This window comes from Scylla paramamosain, chromosome 9 (genome assembly GCF_035594125.1).
Source record: "Scylla paramamosain isolate STU-SP2022 chromosome 9, ASM3559412v1, whole genome shotgun sequence".
Lineage (NCBI taxonomy): Eukaryota > Metazoa > Arthropoda > Malacostraca > Decapoda > Portunidae > Scylla > Scylla paramamosain.
Window position 1 is genome coordinate 958294 of NC_087159.1, and position 21739 is coordinate 980032.

The window sequence follows — 21739 nt, forward strand, 5'->3', positions numbered from 1 at the left end:
TAACTTCAACATAAACTTTTGTTTTATTTAATAGAGATGAGTGATAAAATCTTTCCTGTTTATTCCAAATTGCGGTTTGTTTAGTGATAAGAACTCAATGAACTCGACTCATGAAACAGCTTTGTTTCATACAGACGACACTCTCTGACTGTCAGTATTGACTGACCAGCGTGAGACTGACTGCACTGCCCCTCGTTACCGTGCTCCACGCAAAACAGTCTCAGCACCTCCAGAGACTATGGAAACCAGCAGGACCCAGCAGAGGGTGAGTATCAGGGAAGCTATAGGGTTTACAATCACTTGGTACTGGGACGGATGGTACTCAGATCATACAGGCCTTAGGTCAGATGATCCACAAGACAGATCAGCCTGAGTGCAAATATATAGGCCTCAGGACGTTTGGTACTCGAGGAATTTGGTAACAAAACTACTAACCATTGACCCACGCACCCACACTCACCCATCCATTATCCGACTACTTACCCATCCACCCTGCTCATCCATAAGACATTGACCTACCCATCCACAACCACAACCACCCACTAATCCATCCAAGAAAATTATGAGCGAAAAGATTAGATTTTGGAATTTCTACCCAGTTTAAATATTGGATGTGGCTGTGTAACAAGTAAAATGTTTCAGACTGATTCGTAATTAGAGAAAGGTGTAGCAAGTGGAAGTCAAATGGTTAAACACCAATTATATAGCTTTGTGATTCATCTCTGATCGGCGCCACGCCACGTCCTTTCCCGCCCCTCCGCTAAGGTAATAATTTCCTCTCTGATGTAAAGGAGGTGGAGGTGGAGGGGAGAGAAGAGGAGAGGAGAGAGAGTAGCATGAAGGATAAGGAAGAGGAGATGCGGAGGAGAGAGGGAAAAAATAGTTACTTGAATTTATTATTACGGATAGCAGTGATTTTTCGGATGTATAAATACCTCATAAAAATAGTTCTCTGGCTCCCTTTCGTGTGTCGTTTTACTGGCGATTGGCTAGAACTAAGGTAAGTGGAATTCTTTCGGGGTGACACGCTGTTACTGAGTGAGCTATGTAACAACCCTGTGTCGATTTTCAGATGGCAGAAAGGAGCACATAAAGTAACGATCATTAGAGCGCGGAAACGAACCAAGTCATGTCGCTAACGAACATCCTCACCACCACGTATCCCTGCGTGTGTGTGTGTGTGTGTGTGTGTGTGTGTGTGTGTGTGCGCGCGCGCGCCTGGGCAGGGGAGTGTAAATGAAAGATGAAAAAAAAGAGACTAGGGAACTCTAAGGGATACAAATGCAGAGCTGCCCTCAGCCTCCTTATCGTGCTCCTTTTAGTGCCTTGTGTGACATGCAGGAATGTGATATTTCAACACAGTAATCTAACATTTCACGACAGTAGTCCAACACCTCTATGTAATACCCCTACAACATACTACAACATACTACAAACATTCCTTGGAAAATGTACTTTTTGTTTTAAAATGTACCAGCACTGAGAATAGATAGTGGTCAACACAATGCTTTAGTTGCCACATACACAGGAAAGAGATACTTGTGTTTATACAATAAAATTTATTTTCAACTAAACAAAAACTTTTCAATACAGTACACCATACTCCTCCAAAACTGGACAGTCCCCAGCCAGGGTTCACACTGATGTCGGCCCCAAAGTGTTCACTCACTTTCAGGACACACACACACACACACACACACACACACACACACACACACACACACACCTTTAAGACCAGTCTAACTAGTAGACCAAATGTCTTGAGAGCATCAAATCTACCCAACAAATTAATGATTGTATCATTTCTATTGTTTTTCATACAAAAATTCACAACTGTAGATTTTTCTTTTAAGTGTTACAAGCTGATGCACAATTAATTAGTTAAAGGTTTCCTCAAAATCAAATGCAACCAACTCTTCACAGTGCTCCACACATCCCTAACCCAAAGGTCTTCCCAGAGGTCCAGTTTGGGAGGAACAGTTGCCATGAATAGAATCATCAGTCTGTATTTTACAAAATTATTTTCTTTTCATTGGTGGGTACATCATCAAAGATGAAAATTGTCTCATGTGGCATGGTCCTTACTCACTCTCATCAGCTATGGGAAGAAGGAAAGATTAGGATTTTCCAAATTTACCCTTAAAATGTCATCAACCTGTGACTTTAGAATCTCCAGTGCATCCTCTCACATGAAAAGGACTTGTAAAGAACAGTGCTCACTCAACTGTTCACTCTTAGCTTCTTGTACTTAGTATTAACCAACACAAGAATACCAGTGATAGTTTAGTTCAAGTTCTTATTATGTTAAGTACCTGTGTAAAAATGTTCATAAGTACTTGAAAGATGAAGAGCCAGCAAGTATCTACTGCAACACCCTGACTGTTTTGGTCCCAGCCACTGAAAAGATCTGAGTTTGTTCCATTAGTGACAGGAATACTCACATGCATTCTCTAAAGAGTTTAGAAGTTCAATAACATATTACTTATTCCTAATGCTTTGGTTACAAAAAAAATATTGTTTTCATGTAATATTCTGCGAGGAAACCAACCCAGTTGAAAGCCCTTTGCTTCTCACAGCAAATCCTCTAAAATTTTTTTTATTCCTTAGCAGAGATATTTTACCAATAATATCAAACAACAGATTTAAGAATTTTGCATCATATATATATCATAAACTTAGGATTTTTCTGAGCATATAAAATCCCCACAATATAATAATTAACTATCTCTTCCTAGGTCATATAACATACAATGAAAGGCTTCAAGAATTTTCAACATTCCTCACGGTAATGGACAAGATTCAATGCTTCACCTTGCTATTTAGCTATGCATGGAACATATTAACATGGCTTCTCCAGTACAAACCACAAAAAGTAAAGTACACCCTACTAACTGCATGACTAACATTCATCTGAGCTCCTACAGACACTAACACTTTGCTATCATCATGAATTTTCTTGAACCAAATTAGCACAGGACAGGCAACAGAATAGTGGACACTTCCAGGCCATCCACTAAAACAGGCCAATATCACTAAAACAACCTCATCTAGTAAATCATGTGATGCTGTCTATGTCACAATGCTTATGGGATGCAGTGTCAAACAGAACATCTGTACGAACTAATAACTGGCTCAAGTGCTAAACATTAAAGCTCTTTGGATGTCCTGTCAATATTTCAGCATTGTACTGTACTGTCTTTGAAGGATCCAACAGCTCCAAGGTTGCATCAAAGCACTGGAAGCACTTGGGAGCCACTCACATTGAGCTTGAAATGTCTACTGCATGACTCAGGAAGAACAGATGAGGCTTTGGACTAGTTTATTCCTAAAGTATCATTAAGTACCTCTTAAAATATCAAATACTTTAAATTATCATCATTGAGTCAGAGAAGGTAACTAGTTTCATTAAATACAAACTGCCCTAGTCAACTACATTCTGAAAAATACATATGCACATTCATTTAGGAAATGTAGTGTTTGCTCTGAAAAATGAGAACTACATGTTTGTTGGAATCTTGGCCAACAATGAAACTGCTTTCATTAAGTATAAAATGTCATAAATCATTTTCTACACAAAGGCATCTTGGAGTGAATAACTTGTGTCACTTAAATGGACCACAAAAAAAAAGGAAAATACTGAAGTATCACCAACTTCTACAACAGATTTCACTGCATCCAAACATGTCACACTCCTTCAGTCATCTCTAGTCGTTGCAGAAAGGAGGAATAAACGCTGACTTACTATACCTCATTGACATGGTTCTCTGTCCTCGGCCTCCTCCTCATGGAGAGGCTGTTGTGTCTTCGGAATGGCTTCTTCTCCCGCCAAAATTCTTTACGGACTGAACTTGAGCGGAGATCAAAGATATGCCTACACTTGTCTAATATTTCTTGCCCCATTTTTGTCTCGCATTCAAAAATAAAGTCCTTAAACCGGTTTTCTCCTTGGCAGGTTATCTGAATATCTATTTTACCTGTTAAGGAAGAAGGGAAAATGCTTATTATTAAGAATTCCAAACAAATAGCAACAGCCCTTAAAGAATAATAAATTTTCATCCTACAGTAATTATAATGTGGCTGAAAGTTGGTTGCCAAGATCTGAGATGTTTGTCCCAATGCCTCATTTACCAAAGATGCAAATGAAAATAAATAAATACTTAAATACACAACCTTATATCAGAAAAAAATCTTAAAATTTTCAATATGACAATGAATAAGGTTTTATATCAAATGTCAGATGCTAATGAAAGAATATGAGTGATGACATTCTGAACAGTGTGTGTGTGTGTGTTATTCACCTACAGTTGTCTGCTGGTCACCCAGCCAGCCGTTCCCCTATGGAAAGAGCTCAGAGCTCATAGTAACTGATCTTTGGGTAGGACTGAGACTATTCGTACACCACACACTGGGACAGTGAGGCCACAACCCATCAGGTTACATCCTGTACCAGCTTGCTGCTAGATGAACTGGGGCTACACATTAAGAGGCATGCCCATTTGCCTCACTGCACCTGGGACTTGAGCCCAGGACTTCTTGGTTGTGAATCAACTGTGCTAACCACTACACTAAGCAGTGTGTGTGTGTGTGTGTGTGTGTGTGTGTGTGTGTGTGTGTGTGTGTGTATGTGATGTTCTACCTAGGAACATCATGGAAGCATTAAGAAATTGATCTGGAGGTGAGATAAATTGGCTTTGAGAGACTTGCAGCAGAGATCAAACCTCTGTCACTACACTCATGAAAACATAAGTCTGCCTTTACTGACCAGGCAGTTGGCATTAACTATCTTGTCACTAAGTCTGGTGAAAGTAGCCAATTTCGTCTCATCGTTTATGCATTTGTACTGAAAATTCAATGTTTTTGGTCTCATCTTCCTATAAGTTCCTCTATGAGAGTACCAAGATATCTCTGAATCTGACTTTTCCTTTGAAACTTTTCACTTAATATATTTAAGGGAGCAGAAAAAGAGAAAATAATAAATATACAGTGATGTATATCTATGGCTGAAAACAGGAGAGTGACTTGCCTTTCTTTTCTGCCTTGCGACTGCAGTCCACCACCTGATCCATGTTGCAGGTGACGGGGGTTCGGGAGCGCAGGGGCAGGAAGGGACCCGGTGTCTTGGGTGGCAGTGGGTGAATCTCAAACTTCTCACCAGAAATTCCTAGAGTAAAGGAGAAGCTAAGCAATGGGTTGATGATAAGAAGGCTAACCATATTTTCGTGACTCTCTCATTCTTTCATAAACACAGTCAGGTACAGCTTTTTTATCCCACAGTCTGTGAACAAGTCAACACACTCACCCAGAGATGCCTCACACTTGCCAAACTTGTACACCCACACCACCCGATAGGACTTGTACAGCGTTGCTTCCACCACCGACATGTTGTTGGACTCCATAAGAGGCTCGTGTCTTTTACCTGCAGGAAACAAGACAATATTATTTGTATATAAGAAAGAAGATAAGAACACAAGAAATAAGAGAAGCAGTGAGAAGCCGTCAGGCCTACACATGTATATCAATACTGATCCTATTTACTTCTACAAATAATGGGATTTTTCCAAGAACTTTCATGTTGATAAGAACATTTACAACAGATGACAAATATCAAAGGGCAAACACAGAAATATACTCAATACTTTGAGAATTAATTAAAACTTCATGTATATATAGTCACATGGTGCATAATCATAAATAACCACCAATATAAGGCTTATAAAAGTAAATTAAAAGTAACAAGCATTATAATTTAGTGACTAAGACTTCCAAAGATGCAGTACAGATCACTTCTGATCTCCCACAGCACAACAACTCACACATCTATAACACATCATGTATGCCCACAGTGGTTACCAGAAACTAAATCATATAATGCAAACTTGTATATATCATGAGTCCAATCACAATTACAGAGCTTGGAGCTCATGATAATTCTGGTGACACCATACTTACCTCATTTTTGCCAATTTGCCCTTCTTTAATTGAAAAATTTGGAAAATCATATATTTAGTCATCACAAAAAAAACTTGGGATGCAAAAAAAAAACTTAGAATGGAGATTGGTCCTTGGAGATCAGCCCTAAGATTATTTTCTATTCCTGGTAGGGCAGTTGAATGTCTGGCAGCTCAGCAGGCATTCACAAGACTTACTATTGTCTCGCACCACAGCAAATTCTGTACAGTTGATGTCACCAAGTGTTTTCTCTGGGTCTAATGCGATGCCTGGCTCATCTTCTCTCTCTAGGTGGTAATCCAGCCCAGCATCTAAAAATGATCAAGGGTTCTCAATTTACTTTTCTGTCTACATATTTTAGCGTAGCAATTTAAGAATTTTTCATCATTTCTTCCCAAAGCCAACCTTCCTCCTGCTGAAAGGAAGGGGTCTCTAGTCTCTTTGCTTTGCCTGCTTTAGTCACCTTCAACACCATGAAGGGTGTGCAATGTCCCTCCAATCAAGGGGACAAGGGAAGAATTACACTAATGCATTTAATTCCTGAATGATATTGTCCAGTGAATGCCAGCAAGCTGCATTCATAATTATTTTCATTACATTATTCCACAAAGCCAAATGCTTTCTCATAACAACTATGGAAACTTACTCTATTTCAAACACAGACTGCAAGGTAATAAAGCTTGTATCCATACCTTTTATTCTTACCATATCCTTTCTTTTGCTTATTGTTCTATTGAGAATTTCTTTGAGTGTTATGCTGCTGTCGACTGTTATCTTACTAAAGGCTCCACCAGCTACATTTCTGGAATATATTACAAAATTATTAGATCAAATAATTAACTGAGCTTGCTAATTAAATTCATCCTACTACTGGCCTTTAAACACATATTTGACTCCAAATTAAATGAAAGAATAACACAAAATGCCTAAGGAGGAACTGCTAACAGTGAAGAAATAGTTAAGTCATACTGAGAATTACATGCCTGCCTACTGTCCCTACAGCATCTTTGAGCTGGAAGTCTGTGTAGGTTAGCAGAGTCACTTTTCATGTGACATGGGCATCCAAATGAAGCCCACCTACACTTCACACAAACAACACAATTCAAATTCAATGATGTGCATTTTAAGGATTATAAAGAATGCAAAGAAATTATAATTTAAGCAAAGGGGATGATTTGATGCAGCTCCACAGAATAGGGCTGACAATTCACATATAACAAAATTATGAAGTATACCAGTTGTACATCATTGCACACTTACAAAGTCACTACAACGTCCTGTGAAGCTTCTCGGACGGTCTTCTTCTCGACTAGTGCTAAAACATTGAAACCAAACTTTTCAATGATGTCCCGTGGCCGCAGAGCCTGAAAATCCCAGTCCACCTGGCCATCCTCCTCTGCAATATGCAAAGCATAATGCTCCACGCCACCCCTGCAAGGACACACACACACACACCAATCATGTTAGTCTTCTACAACCAATAAAGAATAGAATAACTTATATTTAAGAATGAAAATATTAGAGTAGCAACTAGGGAAACAAGGACCAGTAAGTAAGGTACTAATACAAATGAAATATGTACTGTACTATATACCCTTTAGTGGACTCCAGCCACCACTGCCACAAATGAGAGATTATGCAAAAATATTTATAAAAACATTCCATGCTTTGCTTATATGGCATCTTATGAAAATCTGAGAAAATTTCATCCATCAACATAAGCATTTTATATTAGCACAGTTCCATAACCATAGCAGTCATAAATAAAACAAGTTGGAATTATTTAGGAACAGTTCTTTGACTTAAATTCTTCAAAATTTGTTTATTTTGTGTTTTATCAGGTAATCACAAATACATTTGGATTCTGCAATCAATAATGTATGCATCCACATTAGCCAAAATATCCCATTAGTTGTAAGATGTTAGCTATGCAGACAATATGCAGACAATAGGCAGCTACTGCCTCAGAAGGCTTCCAGTGTAAACACCCAAGTTCTCTTGCTTGCTCTCACTTTCATGCATTCTTGTTTTAATGTTCTGCATAACTGTAACATAAGAAATATGGGAAGCTGCAAGAAGCGACCAGGCTTACACGTAGCAGTCCCTGTATGAAATATACCTACCTATTTCCACCTATCATCCCCAACCATAAACCCGTCTAATCTTCTCTTAAAGCTCCCTAACGTCTTAGCACTAACAACATAATTACAGGAGCCACTGATGGGGTATCTTGTCAAACACTTTACTAAAGTCCAGATATAAGATGTCATAACTATCACCATTATCTACTGCCTCGTACACTTTATTGTAAAAAAATTAACAAGTTTGTCAGGCAAGACTTCCCCTTCATAAAGCCATGCTGTGACTGATTTATCAAGTTAAGTTTGTCTAAATGCTCCCTAATGTTCCTCACTATTACTGACTCCATTATTTTACCTACAACTGAAGTTAAGCTGACAGGTCTATAATTAGATGCTAAAGTTTTATCTCCTTTCTTAAAGATGGGTACTACATTAGCCTGCCTCCACATTACTGGTACCTAACCTGACTCAAGTGATTTCCTAAAGACAGAAACTAATAGCTCACTAATAACCTCTTTGCATTCCTTAAGTACTCTGGGATATATTTCATCTGGTCCTGGTGTCTTGAACTTTTTTAGCCTATCTATCCCCTGTTCCACTATCTCCTTAGTTATGGAAATATGTCAGCTTTTCATTCTCATCTGCTCTAAAAATCTGTTCACTATTTGGCATATCCTGCACATTTTCCTGGTTGAAGACAGTTCAAAAATGCTCATTCAGAATTTTACTAATCTCCTCCCCAGAACTAACCAACTCCCCATCTGCTGCCTTTAATGGACCTATAATATCCTTATTCTTCATCCTGTATACCAGATAAAATCCCTTGGGGTCCGTCTTCAACTGGCTGACTACCTTTAATTCATAATTGCCCTTAGCCTTCCCTGTTAACTTCCTGACTGTTCTAATTCAATATATTGTGGCCTTAAAACTTCTTCACCTAACAGCCATCCATTTAGGGTAATTTTTCTGTGATCTTATTGCTCTATACGGGATGTTTGCTAACTGTCCTGTGTGGAATTTATCTACAAAATATTTATACTACTCATTTACATTGACTTCACCTAATTCCCTCATTTCTGCCCCTTCCACCCTCTCCACTTCCTCATTTACTCACCTCAACCTCACCTCTCCCATCTCAGCATGACCTGACCCACCAACATACTCACACCTATCTCCCCCTCTCTTTCTCCTCCACCCCATCCAGACACATCTTCCCTCCTCACCCCATCCAGACACATCTTCCCTCCTCTTGCCCTACACCCTCACACCTCACCTCCTCTCTCATCCTGCCTTATCTCTCTCTCTCAACTCTGTCTCAGACCTGACCTCATCCTGCATCTGTAACCTTGCAGCAGATTCCTTTTCATCATAATAAAATTGACAGATAAACAGGACAGGGATGTGATTAAAAAATAAAAATTATGGAAGTTATATAAATGTGAGAAGGGCATGGAAAGAAAGACAGATGTGTGAAGGAAGTTAGCAGATGAATACAAGCTTACAATGTCTAGTGATGTTAATGTGCATTATTTTAAAAATCATTAAGCTGTAAATGTGAGGAAACAGTGTAATATATGTGTAAAATATTATTACAGAGAATTTATAGGATTCTAATTTCTGTAAAAATCTCAAGTATTGTAAAAACTTAACAAGTTCATCAGGCAAGACTTCCCCTTCGTGAAGCCATGCTTCCTGAAATCATGCTTCAAATATCGGAAAAACTGTACAGAGACCAGAGTACTTTTTTTTCTTTCTATTGACATGTTAGGAACAGCCTGCTGAATGAAGACAAGTCCATTATTGTAAGATTTAATGTTAACAATGCTTCCTTACCTGAGAGGTGGTTGTCTGTTTTCTTTGGTATACAGCCAGCATATCAGACCAATGAGATCAATAACCCGTGCTTGATGACAGTTGATGACAGAGACAACCAGTGGGTAGTTTGGGGCTGGGTCATCTCCAATCAAGAGATAAATACTTATGCGACGAGCTTGGACGTTTGTGTGTGTCTGAGGAAAAAACATGATAAACAGTGGGTGATTATGCAACTCAAACCACAGCAACACAACCAAGCCAACAGGAGTTGAGCAAACCAGACAATCGCCACGTTCAAAAAACACTGCCACCATCGCTATGGTTATTATTTTCTTCATTGATCACTGTGATGAGCGGGATTCCAGGAAAGATGAAGCGCAACCTAAGGCAAGACTATTTATAAATGTCCCTGTAGCAGGCCAAACTTATTACAGAATTAAATCAATGCAATGATCTGACAGCATCCTAGACTCAGTCTCCAATCATATGAAGAAAGACAAGGTTGGTGAAACTGTGTGAACAGAGCTGAGTGAAAGTTATAAGAAAAGTAAAGATGGTTTTACATGCCTGATGTCTGATAGAGTATGGAAGATTACAATAATGTAGATGGAATATAGGACTGGAATTATCCTGGATGCATCTGAATCCATCAAAAATTCAAACAAAGAAATATATGGGTAAAAGGATGAAAATATTAAAATGAATGCAAAAAGTTTAAGATATAGGGAGAGGAAACTATATTAATTAATATAAAGACAAATTATACATATTGAGTGCATCAGGAGGGTACCTGGAAATGGCTAGAGCCCCTGCAGGCACCACTCAAAGCATCCCCACCTGCACCACCACCAGCTGGGGCCAACCTTTCTAGGCCTCTGTGGAAGAGCCTACCAGTGCTATATGCCAAAGAAAAACACATTTGCAGTTAGGTGTGAGAGACTGGCATTACACTCCTTCAGTCTCCTATTTGTGAGGGAGATTCAACCACATCCACTTCTTGGCTTTGAAAGTACTCATAATAATTAAAAGTTTGCAAATGGTTACACTAAACATTTAAACCAATGGAGTACAGTAGGATACGCAACAACACATGGTCATTATAACGTATAACTGCGATAACAAACTGAAATTTTAATAAATATTAAATTAGAATAACAAACCAAAACTGACATAACAAACTCACCACTCATGTAAGCACTGGAATAAAAACTTAATCAGAATAATGAAACAATATAAACAAGACAAACTTGCCATTCATGTAGGCACTGAAATTTTAATAAAAATCTAATCTGAGTAACAAACTAAAACTCCCAAGACTAACTCACCAGCTGTGTGAGCCACTGCTCACCCATCAGCTACCAGTCCCTTCCTCCCCTCTTTTCCTCTCCTCTCCCTTCTTTTGTCTTGTCTCAAACCTCCCTTCCTGTCACCTCCCCTCCCCCTTATCCATCAAAGATAAGGGACAAAGGGGTAATACCTCTCTCTCTCTCTCTCTCTCTCTCTCTCTCTCTCTCTCTCTCTCTCTCTCTCTCTCTCTCTCTCTCTCTCTCATTTATTTTATGTCATTTTTGCTTCATTCTTTCTCACTCTTGTATACATAATTTCATTTTTCTTACCAACTATTCAGCAATCCTTAGAATTGTTCTTACTTTCACGAGAGAGAGAGAGAGAGAGAGAGAGAGAGAGAGAGAGAGAGAGAGAGAGAGAGAGAGAGAGAGAGAGAGAGAGAGAGAGAGAGAGAGAGAGAGAGAGAGAGAGAGAGAGAGAGAGAGAGAGAGAGAGAGAGAGAGAGAGAGAGAGAGAGAGAGAGAGAGAGAGAGAGAGAGAGAGAGAGAGAGAGAGAGAGAGAGAGAGAGAGAGAGAGAGAGAGAGAGAGAGAGAGAGAGAGAGAGAGAGAGAGAGAACTTAGGTGGGATTTACTGTGTGTTTGTGTGACACTGACAATAGGTAAATGTGACAGATACTTTTCAAAGCAGCATGAAACTCAAAATTTAGGGCTAAGCATGAAACTCAGGAGGGTACTGCATACATCTGTTGTGTTATTTCAAATTTAGTAGTGCAAATGTGCTCATTTTGATGTATTTTTATTAAAAAATTGTGGAATTTTTTATATTACTTTCTGGTTCCCTGGAACTAATTAATTTTTCCCATAGGTTCTTCAGTTCTTCAGTCACAATAATGCCCATTTGCCATAACAAACACTACACTGGAATGAATCATGTTTGTTTTTATGCATCCTATTCTATATCAGACAAATTTGCCTTCCCCTTCAGACTGTAATGTATTTGTTGACACTATCTTTTGTGCATCACTTTCCACACATCTGGGGACAGGTGACCGACTCTGTTTTCAAGGCTGGCTTAGTAAAGTAAAAAAAAAAAGGTAAAAAAAAAAAAAAATACACAAAAAAATGCAAGGTAATCCATATCTTATTTACCAAGCAAAGTTACATTAGTATAGTTCATAAGCAGGAAATGTTAGTCAGAAAGTTCTTGTTACAACCTAAGGATTGTGTATAAGACAAGAACCTTAAGGAAAGAAGGCTGAGTATGCAGAAAGAAAGAACTGAGGAAAAGAAGCTTATCAGAAGCACTAATGACTGTGGCATGGAGATCCTTGGATGGAAACCTTTTTACAGCCACGTCCTAGAGAGAAACTTACTGGAGGGCACAAGAAATGGAAAGATAAAAAAAATCCTTCCTTGGAATGAAATTGAATTTAATCTTGTTTTTTTCTTCAGAATGCTTTAGCAAAATTTTAAAATACAATTTTTTACCTTGAATATGCTTCAGTTGAGGCCTCACCTACATCATGCTGCTCTTCACCTGCCTACACAGACTGGTGGGGAGCAATGAATACTTAACCAGTCAATCTTTCTAGTACAAATTACCAAATCCTTAACTACTTTGGTTCTTTTTTTTGAGACATCTATGTATTATTTGCAAAATACATGTTTTCCATGAAATTTTGTAGTTAAGAATGCCATGAATTCACACATGAATTCATAATACATATTTTTCATCTCCAGCCAAAAGTGCTTCATTTTAATAACATTTGGATCACAGAGGAATAGCAAAAAGCAGTTAGTCAAGTGAAGCAATTTCCAGAAGCCATCATGTTGTACGGACAGAAGGGAGAGGAGCCAATGGTGATGCTAGAGACCCTGGAGACACAGAGACTGGATAACCTCCGTCATGGTGGTGCCACACAGCCCTTCTAAACAATGGTTATTAGCTGTAAAGGTACAAGGTGATAGTAGGTATTCATGTTCTGTGTTGCTTTATACTAAGGACAATGGATTCCACTTGCCTACCTTGTCCTGCATCTGCATTCTTGAAGTGTTTTATTAATTACCACTGTTTATAACTGCTATGTGTCACCCTGTTAGTCAGCCTCTGTTTCTCCCAAGCCTCTAATGGACACAAAAGCAATACGAGTAATCTCTAATTTGGAAGCCAGCATACTTATCATAATACTTAAGATTATGGAAGCTTAAAATAAGATCAAGACTAACCGTGCCATCAAACTTCGCATATTCAAGAAATGGATTATTTAGACCGTCAGGATATTGCTGCACAAGGCGGGAGAGGAGAGAGACAGGAGCCTGCTGGGGTAGAGGACAGTCTTGGGGATTGCGAGAAGTTATCACAGCTTTACGGGAAAACAGCTCATTCAATTCACTCTCTGCAAACACACAAAAACTAGAGTAATTACCTTTATATTACATTTCTTTTCAGCTAAATTTAATCACACATACAAAATCACCAACTGTATTCCTACTGTCCCAACCTTAAGGCAACTCCCATTTGGATGTTAAAAATCTGATTACTTGTTGACTTGATTTCTGTTCAAACTTATCTAGTCCTTAGAATTTCCTTAAATTCACCATATATTTTTTTGTGTAGATACTCACTAATGTAATTTAAAAATCCTATATGCCTAATTCAATGTACACATTACTTTATTTTCTATAGTTATTGTTTTGTTATAGTTCTCTGTTCTAAATCAAATAATTGTGAGGTAAAACATTTTGAAAGTTCACCATTCACATTACAGTAATCTGACAGTTGTGCAGTGTGGTGGGTGAAAGGAATGTGTGGGCTTAGGTTTGAATCTGGGGCTGCTGCAAACACCACACAGACCACTGTTATGTAAATGTTTCCTTTGGGGTTATTCTGGAGGAGGTAAACAGGGATGAAGTCAATGTCTGTCAGTTCAGTATCCTGTCCAAGCAAAGGCCCACATGGTGAAGGGAAGTGCTTTGGTTAAAGTGAAAATTTCCTTTATAGAGAGATATAGTTAGATAGATCATTCTAATACTTATTCATCCTATTGTTACCACATGCTGAACTGATCCAGAAGCCACACCTCCTGACTCCTGCTTCCCAGTGGGGCAGCTGACTACTACACTCATGCTGCTCTTATTACTAAAATTTTCATATACTTAAAATATCATTAATTGGCCTTGTCCTAATATTACTTTTTAAAAATATTAACATAAAAACCATAATTATAAGTATTAACCATCCACAGAAACTGTGGAAACAAACAACAAACTCTTTACAAAAGCATATTCATGCAAGTGTCAACACAGGTGAGGTCTCCAGTGGCACAGGCTGACAACCACACAAATACTTTTATATAAACATTTTGTTATTTGTTCAAACAATTTCTCTGAAGAGTTAACACCTTGATTTTATCATTGTTTTTGTAATAATATTTTTTAAAAAATCATCTTAGGTTAAGGGTATTTGATGATGTGACTTAAATTATCTTAGACTGGGGAAGTGCACCAACCAGCTGTTGTGCCAAAAGCTAAGAGAAGGCAGGAGTGTGGCTTCTAGATCAGCTCAGCCTATGGGGATACAGTTTTGATCTTCTCGTTTATGTAACACTGTCTCACCTTTGCTGTTACTAAAGTCAATAATCACTTTCATCAGACCTATCACAAATAGCTGCAAAAGAAGATAAGGTCTGGGCAGTGCCCAGCCAACTTGTCAATTGACTTCATCAGTACATATACACAGGAACACATGAAATATTTCACTGAAGGTTTTTAATATAAAATTTAACCTCAATAACTATATAAATACAAGCATTAGTTTTCTTTCAGTGTGAGTCACACATTGTTACATGGCACGGGACTTGTCAGAATAAAGAATGGCAACAGTAAAGTCAGCTGTGTGAATAGACAAATCAACTGAGTGCATTCCAGCATACATTTTGATTGGGAATGCAACTGAACATGATGCCAGAAGCCAAGATGAAAAGCTGCCACACACTGCCAGAATGAAAGGACATTGCAGCTGTCATACCACAAAGAATTCTGGGGGGAAGGCATATCACATAATTTACATGTTTGAATGTGTTTAAGATAACCACAGTAATAGAAAATTATTTGGGAAATAGTATAACAATCACTGTTGTCCTAAGATTTCTATTATGTATTTTCATTTCAATGGCAGGAAAACTCTAAGCACTTTTGATACACATGATGTGCTGCACAGACACAGGTGGGGCTGAGCACTTGAACCAATGTGGTGTCACATACACTGCAAGATTTAATTGAGGTAGCAATGAATTGTATTACAGTAAGTTCAATTTGACACTATACATCTACATGTTCAGTGAAGCATTATGACACAACCTCCTCTTCACACCAGAAAAGACAAGTAATACATTGAGGGAATGACAAGCAAACCAAGGCTTCCTTAACCCACCAACACGTGCCACAGACCAAAGGCACCATGCACGACAACACTCAACAAGCAATGCTGGGGTGTGCACCATGCAACACACTCCACAGCCCACACATACATACACATCATTGCTCACACACACACACACACACACACACACACACACACACACACACACACACACACACACACACAAACCACTTAAGAGCAAGCCATTCTTAAAGCCATCACTTCTAGACACATTACTTTTGTTAAAGAAAACACTTATTAGCTACAACATTAATACAACACCAAAGAGGTATCTCAACTCCTACATTTCAATGTCACTGAAAGTTGTACCACACCCACACACACACACACACACACACACACACACATGGTACCTAACTGGTAACACACTACATAACAAATATTTAACAAAATTTACTCTTTATGGTTGAGATAAATCTTTTAACAATTTCTGAGTAATCTATTACTTCTGCAATTTGTGAAAATATATATGTAATCTTGCAACCTAAAATATATGGTTTCAATTGCAGATATATAAATTGTATGGAACATACAAATTAACTTATCTCAGGTCTTCCAGTGGGGTGGTCACTACAGAAAAGCCTCAGCCTCTTCATTTGTAAATATTCCATCAAATACTGTTTTTAAGACAGCATTAAAGTGGTTCTGTGTGCATCAAGATGGCAATGGGAAGCCATGGATACTTTACACCATTTTGCTTAAGTTTCCATTAAGCAACTTCTGCACACAATTTCATAATAGTTATCTTCTCATCCTGTCACTCTCAGATTACTTGTTTGTACAGAATGCATTCTTGAGTGTGTTGTGTTGTGTTGTGCATCCAGTCTCTGATCCATATGTCACCAATAGCAAGACGATACTCTTGCTCTATAATATTCTTTGCCTCTCATGTCCTGATTCCATGAGACTTACAAGATAGATAATCTATTCAATTATCACCTTACAAAATAAGTTAATACCTGCATGACATCAGCATCTCACTTAATTTTTCTTAAGTTACTGTGTCAAACATGTACACATCCACTTCTCTCACACTCAGCATGTTATGTGAACTACAGTTCAATGAACTGCTCTCAACAATCTAAAACCCAAGACTGTTTACAATGACAAAAAATAAACAAATTACAATAGGCACCATCATTGCAAGTGCAATTCAAGCAAAAAAAAATCTTACTGCAAACTAATCTAGCAATCAACAGAAGGAAAGCAGCACAATTATGCAGAAAAATAGTTGTCCACACCAGAGTAATGTGATCCCCGTGAGTTAAGAAAGGGACTATCCTGCTCAGCATGAGGCAAATGTTTAGAGAACCTGCCTGTTCAATGTAGGAATGCTTGCTGTCACAGATTTAGGTGAGCACCATATCTTTCAGTCTTCATACAGCCTTCTTACCTTAAACACAACAAATATGATGACTATGTCTTCTTACCTATCAAAAGAGTGACATAACTGTAACATGGTGTAAAACGAGGTGCAAATTTCCAAAATCACTGTTACCTAATTATGCAGTGGTGGATGTGACAAAAGCTTTGAGAGTAGTTTGAGAACTTGACCATCAAGTTATGCAAATAAGAAAATGAAGGACACATGTAAGTTTGGAGGAGAATGAATGGAAAGAGAGAACCTTCAGGTTGAAAGATCCAGGACTGAAAAAATAAGAAAAACTTGAGAGAAGCACTGAATAACGAAATGAAAAAACGTACAACATGTAAATGGCAAGGAGCTTTTCAGACCTTGACTAGGTATTATTAGACACAATGGAAAAAGGGATCCTCTTTGAAATGCAGTATCAAAACAAATGCCACTGACAAAAGACACTTGGCAAGCAAAACTTTCCAAAACCAGATCTGGTATGTTCCTTTTTACCTTTATAGACATACCTGGTCATCGCAAGAAAGAAACCTTGAAAGTACATTTAGGTTGATAAAAGCAAATATAGTCACACATCGTATCATTTCATTATCCATGTGAAAACAGCCAGGTTTTCTATCAAGTGAAATAATCTCTGCACCCGCTGTTTCTGTCTGAAAGCAAACATCAAATAACAGTCAAGCACACACACACACACAAACACACACACACACACACACACACACACACACACACACACACACACACACACACACACACACACACACACACACACACATAAATAAATTAAATAAATAAATAAATAAATAATTTATTCCTCTCTGCCCCACAACTAAACCATTCCCATTACATAAGCTTAGAATGTATGAAACTTAGATTATATAATCTAAGTTTTCCTTTTGTGACCTTATTAAGCTGTGACCACCTCAAGCACTCCCTACATCAAGAATCTGTGCAAGGAGTGCATAATATTGCATCATTCAACAAGCTGACACTTGAACCTTGCTTATCACATTCTGCAGTACAGTCCCTTTCTTAGAATAACTCATACATGTATATTTCCTTATATTTTCTCAACTGGACAGAATTAAAGTAAATACGGAGATATTACCATAATTCCCAGGAGCATCCAGTCTCTCTGGTGGCAGTGCAGAAACATGACTTAAGAAGACATGAAGGAGCACATGCTACTTACTCTGCCCTAGCCACTGCAAGCAGGGCCAAAAAATACCAAAATATAGACATACAGTGGACTGCATTGTAAATGATAATAGAATGACACAGCTATGTATCACTTGGTCAAAGCTTACAATTTAGTAACTAATAGCCACTTGTGAAACTGATATATTGTCTCAGATTAAATATTACTTTCTCGGCACTCAAAAGACAAACCTATTTTAGCCAGACAATGAAGCAAAGTTTTAAATCAAACTCAAACACTATGCTATGCTTAAGCAACAGAGCATTGTAATATTAAAGCAAAACTTGGGTATCTAGCAAGATCTTACCGTCAATTGGGGCTGTATTATGTTTCCACACCACTCTCTTCACCTTGGAGGCATTCTTCTTCTCCCTCCTCATCACCTCCAGCCTCTGAGCTGTGTAGGACCTCTGTCTATGGCCCACAAAGTCCATATCTGTAAAAGTACAATTTTTGGAGTCACAGATGTGTGCACACACACACCATCACCATTATCATCACCACCACCACAGCATGCTGACATGTTTATGCCAGTTTAGCCTGAGAGGATGATCAAGATTCAGTAAGGAAAGCTAGGAGTTTTTGGCATGATTTTGGGCAGAAATATAAAAGCCATGAGTTTCAGGAGATGGAAGGCTTCCATACCTTTTGCGAGCTGCTCCTCTATCTTGGAAAGCAGGGACTCACTTACCTGGAGCAATGTCAAGGGAGTGTGGTGGAGGATCTTCATTGAGGCGTGGCGGGGAGTCAGTATTGGCGAGGCAAGGAAACTCCACCACGCTCGCCACACCAGACTCCTGCTGCACCACCACTTCACACAGCCCTGGAAGCAGGGAGGCACATTCAGTGAATGGTCCAGCTGGAGGCCTTCATCCAGGAAACTTGTCATAGTTCATTAGTAGTTTATTCATTCTTTATTCACTCGGTTAAACTGTAATCTGTTAATGTGTGTCAGTAAGAGAATCATTCACTCACTCTGTCAATCCATCAAGCAGTCATTGCAAGAATTATGTATTCCTTAACTTATGTCTTATCATTAAACTGACATGACAGTAATTACAATTATTTGTTTATTTGAAATCAAGTAATTTTTTTTCTTTTTTTATGCCAAGCTTCCCTAGTTTATCAAGGCTTGAACAGTACTCCATAATGAAAGACTTTGATTTGACATTTGGAATTTGTTACCAAGAGTGGATGCCCTTTCTACACTCAGACAGGTCAGGATTCAAACCCGTGAGCTTGACGATCCCTTGGTTCCCAAAGCACGTATGGTCCTACTGTACCACAGCAGCCACCAAACTCAAGTAAATACACTTACAATAATCCCTTGATATACTAAATTTTGGATAAAATTAACCTTCTGAACACCTCTTGATTGACTGAACAGAAGTTTAATTTAAAAGGCAAACCATTTGGTTGTGAAAGGCATAGGCAGGGATAACCATACAGATATTTGCTATTTGCCAAATAAATTTTATGGACATGGTGGGTGGTTTGGAGCAAGACAAAAGCTGGTCTCCTGAGTGCTCTCTGGGATTACCAGGTCCACTGTTTTCCTTCACAAGTGGGTTTTTATGGTGAAATTTTGTGAGAAAGAATGTTGTCTACATATTGGCTGTTTTCACTATGGTCAGCTTTCTTTTTGCCTACATCCAAGTACCTATGAAACTGACTTCAATAAGGAGTGAACAACAAAAAGGAATAAGGCACAAGGCCAATTATGAAGTAGCATGAAATAAAGACACAACTTAATCACACATATTAGAGACATTTCATGTTTTAATAATATTAAATCATGGAAATCTTTTCACCATTGTGAGCTTGTTAGGTTAGTGTCCTTAACTGGGGGTCCATGGGAGGGCTGAAGCCCCCATGGTTACGTTAGGTTAGTGTCCTTAAGGAAGGATCCAGAGGGGTGGGCGAAGCCCGTGGTTAGGTTAGACTAGAAAGTTCCTGTTTTCAAAATATGGCATCTCATCCTTAGACTTTTTAATCAATATCCAAATTTGGCATAAACTGGCTTCCCCCACCCAAAAATGCTACTTTCCCACCATGTCCCCAAGCCTGTTGGGGATAGAGGAGAAAAAGATCGATGGTATGGTGTTAGACCAAAATTTTACCAGTTAAAATAGTGTAGTGGGGGGATATGGGAGCAAAGCTCCCCAATTAGCATGGTTTGTGACATCAAAAGGTTAGGGCAGTGTAGGGAGGTATGAAGGACGGGTATTCCCTGTTTGCCAACTTTTTTTTTTTTTTTTTTTTTTTGAGATTTTCCACAAAAAAGGTGTTTTTGTTCTTAGACTTTGAGGTGTCCAAATTTGGCTTATTTAGGCCTTACCCATCCTAAAACCCAGCTTTTTCATCATCAAGCCTATTTGTCCTACGCTGGGGGCAACAGAGTACTTAAAGAACCACTAATGTTAAGATTTACCGCATATTCTGTATATTTATAAGATGTTAAAAAGGGTGTGGTGGTTGGTGTAATCATGAATTAATAAGCCAGCCATCAATTATAGTGCAGTAGTAAGTCGGGTCTCCATCACTCCTAGCACCATAGCCTCACCACCCAGCTGAGCACAGAAGTCAGGCAACAGGGCGGCGCACAGCAAGGGAGGCTGAGAGGGGCCACCGCTCTTGTCTGCTGGCGGCGGCGGCGATTTGTCCCCGCCGCCCCTCACTGCCCGGACCTACCATATTCAGTCCAACATTTTACCACCACACCAGCGCCAAGCACTTCGCCACACTGCCACGAGTATCCAGCACTCGGCGCCACCAACCTGTGTCATCACTGGTCACGTAGGAATTTTGAATATGAGATAGGATCCACTGTCTATCGTCATATGTTGCCATTTCCGTGTGCGGGTGAGGAAGCCTTGCCGGCCAGCCTCCGGGGCGCCGCGGCCACCACACCACCACACACAGCTCACCACCACCGCCGCCGCCGCCAGTCACCACCGCCAGTCACCGCCACAACACAACACGGCCTCACTCAGGATCGTCTGGCATCAGGTCCTCCTCTACCATCTTCTATGTATATTTGTTATCTGCTGCACCACAGGAATTGTCGCAATCTGAAGTGGTTTGCATTTATTTCACTCTCAAGTGTATGACAGTAGAATCCCCAAAAGTAAGTGTTTGGAGTTAAAGATATCCCGAGTAAATACATGTGATAAATAGTGACCTGAAATATAACGAAGAAAATTTATATTCTATGATTTCTTTGAGCTTGTTTAAAGAAAGAAAACTCGATATATTCAGTTTAATTTACTGCTATGTACTTATTCTTATCTTATTGTGATTTATGAAATACTTATTGAGCATAAAATACGACATAAATGCATCACAAAATCGCTATTCAGAAAACTAATTATCTACACAGTTACATTCCTTTCAAATTAAGAAACCATAAATTGAACATATTTCCTGAGAAACATTTACATAAAAGTTCTCTTAATGCTGAAAGAGGGTTTTCATGGAGCCTTCTTGCGTTTAGTAGATCCTTTTCTCTTGAATAATAAAAACAAGTCAAAAACCATTAATCATTCTAAACGATTTAGATGTCGAATTGTTATGGCGAAAAAATTATGCAACT

General features: G+C 38.8%; 2 protein-coding genes across 5 annotated transcripts in view; one reads left to right on the forward strand and one right to left on the reverse strand.

The window, feature by feature from the left end:
* Nucleotides 1–114: 114 nt before the first annotated feature.
* Nucleotides 115–21739, forward strand: part of LOC135103355 (cytochrome P450 2J6-like) — a 31016-nt gene continuing 9391 nt past the window's right edge. Inside the window, exon 1 of one of the 3 annotated variants that reach the window (XM_064009415.1) lies at nt 115–265. In XM_064009415.1, coding sequence (XP_063865485.1) covers nt 239–265 — 27 coding nt within the window. In that variant the 5' untranslated portion in view covers nt 115–238. Of the gene's footprint in view, nt 266–21026; nt 21275–21739 lie in introns of those variants that run through there. The other 2 variants (XM_064009418.1, XM_064009416.1) reach the window with 2 other exon arrangements.
* On the reverse strand, nt 1545–21058 carry LOC135103354 (target of rapamycin complex 2 subunit MAPKAP1-like). 2 transcript variants are annotated; one of them, XM_064009412.1, is made up of 12 exons: nt 20925–21058; nt 18839–18970; nt 18455–18583; nt 18058–18084; nt 13360–13529; nt 9864–10039; nt 7210–7380; nt 6642–6751; nt 6147–6260; nt 5300–5416; nt 5024–5161; nt 1545–3974 (listed from the first exon to the last, which is right to left on the reverse strand). In XM_064009412.1, exons 1-12 carry the CDS (start codon nt 20995–20997, stop codon nt 3742–3744), a joined length of 1590 nt encoding a protein of 529 aa, XP_063865482.1. In that variant the 5' UTR covers nt 20998–21058; the 3' UTR covers nt 1545–3741. The 2 variants fall into 2 exon arrangements, with proteins under 2 accessions (XP_063865482.1, XP_063865483.1); XM_064009413.1 differs by lacking the exon at nt 18058–18084.